The sequence below is a fragment of the Panulirus ornatus genome, chromosome 11, assembly GCF_036320965.1.
Source record: "Panulirus ornatus isolate Po-2019 chromosome 11, ASM3632096v1, whole genome shotgun sequence".
In the NCBI taxonomy this organism is placed as follows: domain Eukaryota; kingdom Metazoa; phylum Arthropoda; class Malacostraca; order Decapoda; family Palinuridae; genus Panulirus; species Panulirus ornatus.
The window spans coordinates 37,156,318-37,169,248 of NC_092234.1; the positions used below are offsets into that span (position 1 = coordinate 37,156,318).

At 41.4% G+C, this 12,931-nt stretch overlaps 1 protein-coding gene across 3 annotated transcripts in view; it reads left to right on the forward strand.

The window, feature by feature from the left end:
* LOC139751407 (uncharacterized) overlaps positions 1-12,931 on the forward strand; it is a 188,755-nt gene that overhangs the window by 97,803 nt on the left and 78,021 nt on the right. For all 3 annotated transcript variants that reach the window (XM_071666795.1, XM_071666794.1, XM_071666796.1), the window contains one exon: positions 10,332-10,493. In XM_071666795.1, coding sequence (XP_071522896.1) covers positions 10,332-10,493 — 162 coding nt within the window. The remainder of the gene's footprint in view (positions 1-10,331; positions 10,494-12,931) is intronic.

Sequence of the window (12,931 nt, forward strand, 5' to 3'; positions counted from 1 at the left end):
TACAGCGCTGGTGGCTGATTCATGTGAGAAACTGCAGAAGCTGGTGACTGAGTTTGGTAAAGTGTGTGAAAGAAGAAAGTTAAGAGTAAATGTGAATAAGAGCAAGGTTATTAGGTACAGTAGGGTTGAGGGTCAAGTCAATTGGGAGATAAGTTTGAATGGAGAAAAACTGGAGGAAGTAAAGTGTTTTAGATTTCTGGGAGTGGATCTGGCAGCGGATGGAAACATGGAAGCGGAAGTGGATCATAGGGTGGGGGAGGGGGCGAAAATTCTGGGAGCCTTGAAGAATGTGTGGAAGTCGAGAACATTATCTCAGAAAGCAAAAATGGGTATGTTTGAAGGAATAGTGGTTCCAACAATGTTGTATGGTTGCGAGGCGTGGACTATGGATAGAGTTGTGCGCAGGAGGATGGATGTGCTGGAAATGAGATGTTTGAGGACAGTGTGTGGTGTGAGGTGGTTTGATCGAGTAAGTAACGTAAGGGTAAGAGAGATGTGTGGAAATAAAAAGAGCGTGGTTGAGAGAGCAGAAGAGGGTGTTTTGAAATGGTTTGGTCACATGGAGAGAATGAGTGAGGAAAGACTGACCAAGAGGATATATGTGTCGGAGGTGGAGGGAACGAGGAGAAGTGGGAGACCAAATTGGAGGTGGAAAGATGGAGTGAAAAAGATTTTGTGTGATCAGGGCCTGAACATGCAGGAGGGTGAAAGGAGGGCAAGGAATAGAGTGAATTGGATGGATGTGGTATACCGGGGTTGACGTGCTGTCAGTGGATTGAATCAAGGCATGTGAAGCGTCTGGGGTAAACCATGGAAAGCTGTGTAGGTATGTATATTTGCGTGTGTGGACGTATGTATATACATGTGTATGGGGGTGGGTTGGGCCATTTCTTTCGTCTGTTTCCTTGCGCTACCTCGCAAACGCGGGAGACAGCGGGAAAAAAAAAAATATATATCCTCTTTGTCAACCTTTTCTCACTCATTCTCTCTATACATCCTAACCATTTCAACACACCCTATTCTTCTCTCTCAACCACACTTTTTATTATTAATTATCACACATCTCTCTTACCATTTCATTACTTTTTCAATCAAACCACCTTACACCACATATTGTTCTCAAAAACTTCATTTCCAACATATCCTTTTTCCTCCACACAACCCTGTCTATAGTCCATGCCTCTTATACATATAATATCACCGGTACTACTTTTCCCTCAAACATTCTCGTTTTTACTCTCAGCTGTCAAATTACTCACCTTTGCATTCCAATCACCCATCACTATAACCTAGTCTTGTGCATCAAAGGTGCTAACACACTCACGCAGCTGCTCCCAAAACACTTGCCTCTCAAGATCTTTCTTCTCATGACCAGGTGCATAGGCTCCAGTGATTACCCATCTCACTCCATCCACTTTCATTTTTACCCATATTAATCTAGAGTTTACTTTCTTACACTGTATCACTCATTCCCACAACTCCTGCTTCAGGAGGAATGCTACTGCTTCCTTTGCTCTTATCCTCTCACTAACCCCTGACTTTACTCCCAAGACATTCCCTAACTACTCTTCCCCTTTACCCTTGAGCTTCGTTTTACTCAAACCATCCAGGTTCCTTTTCTGAAACATACTATCTATCTCTCCATTTTTCTCATCTTGGTTACATCCACACACATTTAGACACCCCAATCTGAGCCTTCAAGGAGGAAGAGCACTCCCTGCATGCTATTCCATGTGTGGCATGGTGGTGACGGAAATGGATGAAGGCAGTAAGTGTGAATATGTACATGTGTATATATATATATATATATATATATATATATATATATGCCTTTCTGTTTCTCATTTTAGAAAGTTAAAAAAATACAAGGAGGGGAGGATTTCTGGCCCCCCGCTCCCGTCCCCTCTAGTCGCTTTCTACGACACGCGAGGAATGCGTGGGAAGTATTCTTTCTCCCCTATCCCCAGGGATAATATACATATATATATATATATACACATACGCACACATACACACACACACACACACATTCATATATATACATGTGAAAAATTAAAGAAACAATTTAGAAAACTGAAACTTCTAGCTTGAAATGAAATGAAAAAATGAATGTCACATAATGGTTCAACCTCTGGCTATGGAAAAAGGAAATGTTTAATTTATTTACACAAATGTCAATAGTAGTTCTCATCAATTTAACCTCTGTATCAATAAGCTTCAATGTCTAAGCTACATTTTTTCAATTTCACTATTTTCTTGTCAAAGCACCATGTATGAAAACTATCACTCCAGTAACACAACTATAAACATTTACTTCCCCTTTAAAAAAAGTCAATTGGGAGGTGAGTTTGAATGGAGAAAAACTGGAGGAAGTGAAGTGTTTTAGATATCTGGGAGTGGATCTGGCAGCGGATGGAAACATGGAAGCGGAAGTGGATCATAGGGTGGGGGAGGGGGCGAAAATTCTGGGAGCCTTGAAGAATGTGTGGAAGTCGAGAACATTATCTCGGAAAGCAAAAATGGGTATGTTTGAAGGAATAGTGGTTCCAACAATGTTGTATGGTTGCGAGGCGTGGACTATGGATAGAGTTGTGCGCAGGAGGATGGATGTGCTGGAAATGAGATGTTTGAGGACAATGTGTGGTGTGAGGTGGTTTGATCGAGTAAGTAACGTAAGGGTAAGAGAGATGTGTGGAAATAAAAAGAGCGTGATTGAGAGAGCAGAAGAGGGTGTTTTGAAATGGTTTGGTCACATGGAGAGAATGAGTGAGGAAAGATTGACCAAGAGGATATATGTGTCGGAGGTGGAGGGAACGAGGAGAAGAGGGAGACCAAATTGGAGGTGGAAAGATGGAGTGAAAAAGATTTTGTGTGATCGGGGCCTGAACATGCAGGAGGGTGAAAGGAGGGCAAGGAATAGAGTGAATTGGAGCAATGTGGTATACCGGGGTTGACGTGCTGTCAGTGGATTGAATCAAGGCATGTGAAGTGTCTGGGGTAAACCATGGAAAGCTGTGTAGGTATGTATATTTGCGTGTGTGGACGTATGTATATACATGTGTATGGGGGTGGGTTGGGCCATTTCTTTCGTCTGTTTCCTTGCGCTACCTCGCAAACGCGGGAGACCGGAAAAAAAAAAATATATATATATATATATATATGCCTTTGTATGTATATGTATACATATGGTGAAATGTATATGTATGTATATTGGAAAGGATCACAATTTTGCCTGTGATCAAGATATTCCTGTGAGTCCACAGTGGAAAATGAAACACGATAGATTCCCAAGTGCACTTTTGTGTTTACCAAATGGCGTCCTAGCTTTGTCTCTTCGATGTATATCAACTGACTTATATTTCTCTCTTGTGTCTCTCAGATGATGTGATTATTACATGAAAGCGCACTTGGGAACTTATCGTGTTTCACTTTCCCTGTGGACTCATGGGAAGGTATGTATATGTGTGTGTGTGGGCGTTTCTGTATATATATATATATATATATATATATGTACAGAGCATCAGATTGGGGAAGAGCAGTGTGGTTTCAGAAGTGGTAGAGGATGTGTGGATCAGGTGTTTGCTTTGAAGAATGTATGTGAGAAATACTTAGAAAAGCAAATGGATTTGTATGTAGCATTTATGGATCTGGAGAAGGCATATGATAGAGTTGATAGAGATGCTCTGTGGAAGGTATTAAGAATATATGGTGTGGGAGGAAAGTTGTTAGAAGCAGTGAAAAGTTTTTATCGAGGAAGTAAGGCATGTGTACGTGTAGGAAGAGAGGAAAGTGATTGGTTCTCAGTGAATGTAGGTTTGCGGCAGGGGTGTATGATGTCTCCATGGTTGTTTGATTTGTTTATGGATGGGGTTGTTAGGGAGGTAAATGCAAGAGTTTTGGAAAGAGGGGCAAGTATGAAGTCTGTTGGGGATGAGAGAGCTTGGGAAGTGAGTCAGTTGTTGTTCGCTGATGATACAGCGCTGGTGGCTGATTCATGTGAGAAACTGCAGAAGCTGGTGACTGAGTTTGGTAAAGTGTGTGGAAGAAGAAAGTTAAGAGTAAATGTGAATAAGAGCAAGGTTATTAGGTACAGTAGGGTTGAGGGTCAAGTCAATTGGGAGGTGAGTTTGAATGGAGAAAAACTGGAGGAAGTGAAGTGTTTTAGATATCTGGGAGTGGATCTGGCAGCGGATGGAACCATGGAAGCGGAAGTGGATCATAGGGTGGGGGAGGGGGCGAAAAATCTGGGGGCCTTGAAGAATGTGTGGAAGTCGAGAACATTATCTCGGAAAGCAAAAATGGGTATGTTTGAAGGAATAGTGGTTCCAACAATGTTGTATGGTTGCGAGGCGTGGGCTATGGATAGAGTTGTGCGCAGGAGGATGGATGTGCTGGAAATGAGATGTTTGAGGACAATGTGTGGTGTGAGGTGGTTTGATCGAGTGAGTAATGTAAGGGTAAGAGAGATGTGTGGAAATAAAAAGAGCGTGGTTGAGAGAGCAGAAGAGGGTGTTTTGAAGTGGTTTGGGCACGTGGAGAGAATGAGTGAGGAAAGATTGACCAAGAGGATATATGTGTCAGAGGTGGAGGGAACGAGGAGAAGAGGGAGACCAAATTGGAGGTGGAAAGATGGAGTGAAAAAGATTTTGTGTGATCGGGGCCTGAACATGCAGGAGGGTGTAAGGAGGGCAAGGAATAGAGTGAATTGGAGCGATGTGGTATACCGGGGTTGACGTGCTGTCAGTGGATTGAATCAAGGCATGTGAAGCGTCTGGGGTAAACCATGGAAAGCTGTGTAGGTATGTATATTTGCGTGTGTGGACGTATGTATATACATGTGTATGGGGGGGGTTGGGCCATTTCTTTCGTCTGTTTCCTTGCGCTACCTCGCAAACGCGGGAGAGAGCGACAAAGTATAATAAAAATAAATTTTTTTTTTTTTTTTTTTTTCATACTATTCGCTATTTCCCGCGATAGCGAGGTAGCGTTAAGAACAGAGGACTGGGCCTTTGAGGGAATATCCTCACCTGGACCTCTTCTCTGTTCCTTCTTTTGGGGGGGGGAAAAAAAAAAAAAAAAAAAAAAGTATATTAAATTATTGTTTATATTTTTATTTTTATTTTGCTTTGTCACTGTCTCCCGCGTTAGCGAGGTAGCGCAAGGAAACAAAGGAAAGAATGGCCCAACCCACCCACATATGTATATACATACACATCCACACACGCAAATATACATACCTATACATCTCAATGTATACATATACATACACACACAAACATATACATATATACACATGTACATAATTCATACTGTCTGCCTTTATTTATTCCCATCGCCACCTCACCACACATGGAATAATAACCCCCTCCCCCCTCATGTGTGCGTGGTAGAGCTACGAAAAGACAACAAAGGCCACATTCGTTCACATTCAGTCTCTAGTTGTCATGTAATAATGCACCAAAACCACAGCTCCCTTTCCACATCCAGGCCCCACACAACTTTCCATGGTTTACCCCAGACGCTTCACATTCCCTGGTTCAATCCATTGACAGCACGTCGACCCCGGTATACCACATCGTTCCAATTCACTCTATTCCTTGCACGCCTTTCACCCTCCTGCATGTTCAGGCCCCAGATCACTCAAAATCTTTTTCACTCCATCTTTCCACCTCCAATTTGGTCTCCCACTTCTCCTTGTTCCCTCCACCTCTGACACATATATCCTCTTGGTCAATCTTTCCTCACTCATTCTCTCCATGTGACCAAACCATTTCAAAACACCCTCTTCTGCTCTCTCAACCACACTCTTTTTATTTCCACACATCTCTCTTACCCTTACATTACTTACTCGATCAAATCACCTCACACCACATATTGTCTTCAAACATCTCATTTCCAGCACATCCACCCTCCTGCACACAACTCTATCCATAGCCCACGCCTCGCAACCATACAACATTGTTGGAACCACTATTCCTTCAAACATAGCCATTTTTGCTTTCCGAGATAATGTTCTCGACTTCCAAACATTCTTCAAGGCTCCCAGAATTTTCGCCCCCTCCCCAACCCTATGATTCACTTCCACTTCCATGGTTCCATCCACTGCCAGATCTACTCCCAGATATCTAAAACACTTTACTTCCTCCAGTTTTTCTCCATTCAAACTTACCTCCCAATTGACTTGTCCCTCAACCCTACTGTACCTAATAACCTTGCTCTTATTCACATTTACTCTCAACTTTCTTTTTTCACACACTTTGCCATACCAAACTCAGTCACCAGCTTCTGCAGTTTCTCACATGAATCAGCCACCAGCGCTGTATCATCAGTGAACAACAACTGACTCACTTCCCAAGCTCTCTCATCCACAACAGACTTCATACTTGCCCTTCTTTCCAAAACTCTTGCATTCACCTCCCTAACAACCCCATCCATAAACAAATTAAACAACCATGGAGACATCACACACCCCTGCCACAAGCCTACATTCACTGAGAACCAATCACTCTCCTCTCTTCCTACACGTACACATGCCTTACTTCCTCGATAAAAACTTTTCACTGCTTCTAACAACTTTCCTCCCACACCATATATTCTTAATACCATCCACAGAGCATCTCTATCAATTCTATTATATGCCTTCTCCAGATCCATAAATGCTACATACAAATCCGTTTGCTTTTCTAAGTATTTCTCACATACATTCTTCAAAGCAAACACCTGATCCACACATCCTCTACCACTTCTGAAACCACACTGCTCTTCCCCAATCTGATGCTCTGAACATGCCTTCACCCTCTCAATCAATACCCTCCCATATAGTTTCCCAGGAATACTCAACAAACTTATACCTCTGTAATTTGAGCACTCACTCTCATCCCCTTTGCCTTTGTACAATGGCACTATGCAAGCATTCCGCCAATCCTCAGGCACCTCACCATGAATCATACATACATTAAATAACCTTACCAACCAGTCAACAATACAGTCACCCCATTTTTTAATAAATTCCACTGCAGTACCATCCAAACCTGCTGCCTTGCCAGTTTCATCTTCCGCAAAGCTTTTACTACCTCTTCTCTGTTTACCAAATCATTTTCCCTAACCTTCTCAGTTTGCACACCACCTCGACCAAAACCCCCTATATCTGCCACTCTATCATCAAAGCTATTCAACAAACCTTCAAAATACTCACTCCATATCCTTCTCACATCACCACTACTTGTTATCACCTCCCCATTAGCCCTCTTCACTGAAGTTCCCATTCACTCCCTTTTCTTATGCACTTTATATACCTCCTTCCAAAACATCTTTTTATTCTCCCTAAGATTTAATGATACTCTCTCACCCCAACTCTTATTTGCCCTCTTTTTCACCTCTTGCACCTCTCTTGACCTCCTGCCCCTTTCTTTTATACATCTCCCAGTCATTTGCATTTTTTCCCTGCAAAAATCGTCCAAATGCCTCTCTCTTCTCTTTCTCTAATAATCTTACTTCTTCATCCCACCACTCACTACCCTTTCTAATCTGCCCACCTCCCACGCTTCTCATGCCACAAGCATCCTTTGCGCAGTCCATCACTGCTTCCCTGAATAAATCCCATTCCTCCCCCACTCCCCTTACCTCCTTTGTTCTCACCTTTCTCCATTCTGTACTCAGTCTCTCCTGGTACTTCCTCACACAAGTCTCCTTCCCAAGCTCCCGTACTCTCACTACTCTCTTCACCCCAACATTCTCTCTTCTTTTCTGAAAACCCCTACAAATCTTCACTTTCGCCTCCACAAGATAATGATCAGACACCCCTCCAGTTGCACCTCTCAGCACATTAACATCCAAAAGTGTCTCTTTTGCACGCCTATCAATTAACACGTAATCCAATAACGCTCTCTGGCCATCTCTCCTACTTACATAAGTATAGTTATGTATATCTCACTTTTTAAACCAGGTATTCCCAATCACCACTCCTTTTTCAGCACATAAATCTACAAGCTCATCACCATTTCCATTTACAACACTGAACACCCCATGTATACCAATTATTCCCTCAACTGCCACATTACTCACCTTTGCATTCAAATCACCCATCACTATAATCCAGTCTTGTGCATCAAAACCACTAACACACTCATTCAGCTGCTCCCAAAACACTTGCCTCTCATGATCTTTCTTCTCATGTCCAGGTGCATATGCACCAATAATCATCCATCTCTCTCCATCCACTTTCAGTTTTACCCATATCAATCTAGAGTTTACTTTCTTACACTGTATCACATACTCCCACAACTCCTGTTTCAGGAGTAGTGCTACTCCTTCCCTTGCTCTTTTCCTCTCACTAACCCCTGACTTTACTCCCAAGACTTTCCCAAACCACTCTTCCCCTTTACCCTTGAGCTTCGTTTCACTCAGAGCCAAAACATCCAGGTTCCTTGCCTCAAACATACTACCTATCTCTCCTTTTTTCTCATCTTGGTTACATCCACACACATTTAGACACCCCAATCTGAGCCTTCGAGGAGGATGAGCACTCCCCGCGTGACTCCTTCTTCTGTTTCCCCTTTTAGAAAGTTAAGGTACAAGGAGAGGAGGGTTTCTGGCCCCCCGCTCCTGTCCCCTTTAGTCGCGTTCTATGACACGTGAGCAGTGCGTGGGAAGTATTTTTTCTCCCCTATCCCCAGGGATATGTATATGTCTGTGTATATATATGTATGTTTACGTTGAAATGTATAGGTATGTATATGTGCGTGTGTGGGTGTTTATGTATGTACTTTTATATGTAGGTGGGTTGGGCCATTCTTTTGTCTGTTTCCTTGTGCTACCTTGCTGATGCGGGAGACCGGGTCAAAGTACATTAAATAAGATAAAAAAAATGTATTTGTATATATAAATAGGTGCGTGTGTATGTATATATAGCCTGCTTCTATGTTCCTGTGTATCGGTCTTCATGCTTTGTGTCTGTTTGGTATTTGTCATAATTGCTTGTTTTTACTTCTACCAGACCACTGTAGTCAAGAGATTCTGTATTTGTTTTAGTCCTATCCTCTGACTGAGCAGCTACAGAAATAGCTTATTTTGCACTTCCTTGCCCACTATCATCAATAGACTTTGTATGTGTTTTAATCCTTTTTCTTCTAACTGAACACCTGCTGATATTGCTCCTTCTGCACCTTCAGCCCATTTTTACCGATAGATTCTTTATGTGTTTTAGTACTTTCCTCAAACTGAACAGCCTGCTTTAGGACAAATTGAAAAGATCCATCAGACCTTATTACTTACTTTTTAATTAATTCACCTTTTTTTCTGAATCTGTATATCCTGAATCTCTTCCACTAAAAGGAATTTTTATTCTTACCTAATGACTGTATTTCTCAGATCAACATTGTGCTCTCTCATAACACCCATTATGATCCTTGAATTGATTCCACAGTTTCCTTTACTTCTATTGTTGTGTTTAATTTTGGTCTTGCTTTATAACAATTTTTCCATAACATTTTCAGACATTTGATCTTTGTTTTGTGAATGTATACAATTACCTTGATCTTTGTTTTATGAGTGTATACCCTTACCTTGATCTTTGTGTTGTGAGTGTATATCCTTACCTATACACTCCTGTTCAAGATCCACGTCTGTGGATCTCCTGTAGCACTTAGGAAACCATCTATGGTGCAGGAGGTCAGATGTGGCAATTTTGTGTTTCTTTCTTTGGTAACTACAGGAAAATTGAGGAATATATTTTCATGGGGAAGTTGGATCTTGGGCATGAGGGGTTTGTGATACGATTGATAGATGTTTCCATTGCTGGAGAGATCCATGGTGTCCAAATCATAGACAAGAAAAAGTAAGACTTGTAAGTGTGGTTTCAGATCAGTGTATGTTTGGTGTAGTGGTGTTTAAGTGAGGATAACAATAATGTCAAAGGTCATTCTAGTATTCCTGAATGATTGTTTCCACAACAGAGCTTTCTTTGTGAAATCTTTGGCGGTTGCAAGGCAGTTATATTACTCCTAGTTGCCCGAATACACTCCTCATAGTTTCTCAGTGGTAAGCTAGAGACTTTTGCATGACAGGAATAGCTTTTAGATTCGTCATTGCTAATAGAATTTGCAGTATCTACTTTGATATAAGATTGAATATATTTTGTTAATATTAAGGCATTTTGAAAATTTAGACTTTTATTTGAATTAGTTTTCCTGCAGTGATATTTTCTCACAAGTACCCAAGTGCTAAGTATGCTTTCCCATTTCCTGTATCCTGTGTTTTAGCTTAACCCTGTAATGCTTTTGCTGACAGGGGAAATAGAGCAGTAACTTTGGTGAAAGTAACTTTCATTTTAGGTTCACCCCGATGGAATAGTGAGCTCCTGTGCTAAGCAAGAGGGGGATCCTTTAGCATTAGATGCAGCTGAGCCCAAACCTGCGCATACATTAGAAACTGCTGAAAAAAAGTTTTCCTGCAAGCATTGTGATGAAACATTTTCCCGTGCAGAAAGGCTTAAGGTTTGTTTTTTGTTTATTTCACTCGTCACAGCATCCATCTTCTATTGGAAATCTGCTGCTCTTTGGACTAATTTCCTTTTAACCTCTTTGCTTCTCTACTTACTTTATACATGCATTTATTTTTTTTCTATGTTGAAAGCTCCAGTCACAGACAAAAGGGAATTATGAAAGGGAAAAAGAAGAGTCAAGGTAAAATGTTTATGAATTTTGGAGAAAGTGAAAAAACCTCTCTTTTAGAATGTGCCAGGTCATAGTTATTGTGGAAGACATGAGAAGCTTGAGAGTTTCAAAGCTTTGAGGTGTAGGGAAAGAAACAGTTAACAAAACAGTCCACATGTTTAAGTGCTTTTTTAATCAAATTGCTTTTATAACCTTTATTTTCAGGGAAATACTATCTCTCAAAGAATGCACAAATATACTTTTGAGACAGGACTCAAAAATCAGCAAAAACCAACCTCATCCCCTAAACAGGAAGGTTATCATCTATCATTGCATCCATCTTATATTAGGAATTCTGCTCCTTTTTGGAATAATTTTCCTTTAACCTCTTTTCTTTTTCAGTTATCTACCGACTTTTATGTGCTTTTTAAAACAATTTCCTCTTATAACCTTTATTTTATGTCCAGTGAAATCCCTTCTCGCAGAGAACACAAACATCCTTTGGAGACAGAACTCAAAAATCATCCCTTAAACATGAAAGTTATAAAAGTCCTCTAAGAATTTCTTGCTGCTGGCCCTGACAACATATCCAAGTTTCACATGGAACATGATAGTCCATTTGCAGTCCAAGTACTTTCATACATCTTCCACTACTAATGGCTACACAAACAAAATCTAAGATCTAACATCTGGAAACTTTTCAACATAGCACATATCTGAAAACCCTCCAAACCATCCAACTCCCTTTCCACCCCTTGCACTGTATCTCTAGTATTCTCAGTATCTGAACTCATTGAAAAATTGATCCACTACATATTTTTTTTTTTATTTTTTTTTTTTTGCCGCTGTCTCCCACGTTTGCGAGGTAGCGCAAGGAAACAGACGAAAGAAATGGCCCAACCCAACCCACCCCCATACACATGTATATACATACGTCCACACACGCAAATATACACACCTACACAGCTTTCCATGGTTTACCCCAGACGCTTCACATGCCCTGATTCAATCCACTGACAGCACGTCAACCCCGGTATACCACATTGCTCCAATTCACTCTATTCCTTGCCCTCCTTTCACCCTCCTGCATGTTCAGGCCCCGATCACACAAAATCTTTTTCACTCCATCTTTCCACCTCCAATTTGGTCTCCCTCTTCTCCTCGTTCCCTCCACCTCCGACACATATATTGTCTTGGTCAATCTTTCCTCACTCATTCTCTCCATGTGCCCAAACCATTTCAAAACACCCTCTTCTGCTCTCTGAACCACACTCTTTTTATTTCCACACATCTCTCTTACCCTTACGTTACTTACTCGATCAAACCACCTCACACCACACATTGTCCTCAAACATCTCATTTCCAGCACATCCATCCTCCTGCGCACAACTCTATCCATAGCCCATGCCTCGCAACCATACAACATTGTTGGAACCACTATTCCTTCAAACATACCCATTTTTGCTTTCCGAGATAATGTTCTCGACTTCCACACATTCTTCAAGGCTCCCAGAATTTTCGCCCCCTCCCCCACCCTATGATCCACTTCCGCTTCCATGGTTCCATCCGCTGCCAGATCCACTCCCAGATATCTAAAACACTTCACTTCCTCCAGTTTTTCTCCATTCAAACTCACCTCCCAATTGACTTGACTCTCAACCCTACTGTACCTAATAACCTTGCTCTTATTCACATTTACTCTTAACTTTCTTCTTTCACACACTTTACCAAACTCAGTCACCAGCTTCTGCAGTTTCTCACATGAATCAGCCACCAGCGCTGTATCATCAGCGAACAACAACTGACTCACTTTCCAAGCTCTCTCATCCACAACAGACTTCATACTTGCCCCTCTTTCCAAAACTCTTGCATTCACCTCCCTAACAACCCCATCCATAAACAAATTAAACAACCATGGAGACATCACACACCCCTGCCGCAAACCTACATTCACTGAGAACCAATCACTTTCCTCTCTTCCTACACGTACACATGCCTTATAACCTCGATAAAAACTTTTCACTGCTTCTAACAACTTGCCTCCCACACCATATATTCTTAATACCTTCCACAGAGCATCCCTATCAACTCTATCATATGCCTTCTCCAGATCCATAAATGCTACATACAAATCCATTTGCTTTTCTAAGTATTTCTCACATACATTTTTCAAAGCAAACACCTGATCCACACATCCTCTACCACTTCTGAAACCACACTGCTCTTCCCCAATCTGATGCTCTGTACATGCACTACATATTAAGAAGAATAATCCCTTG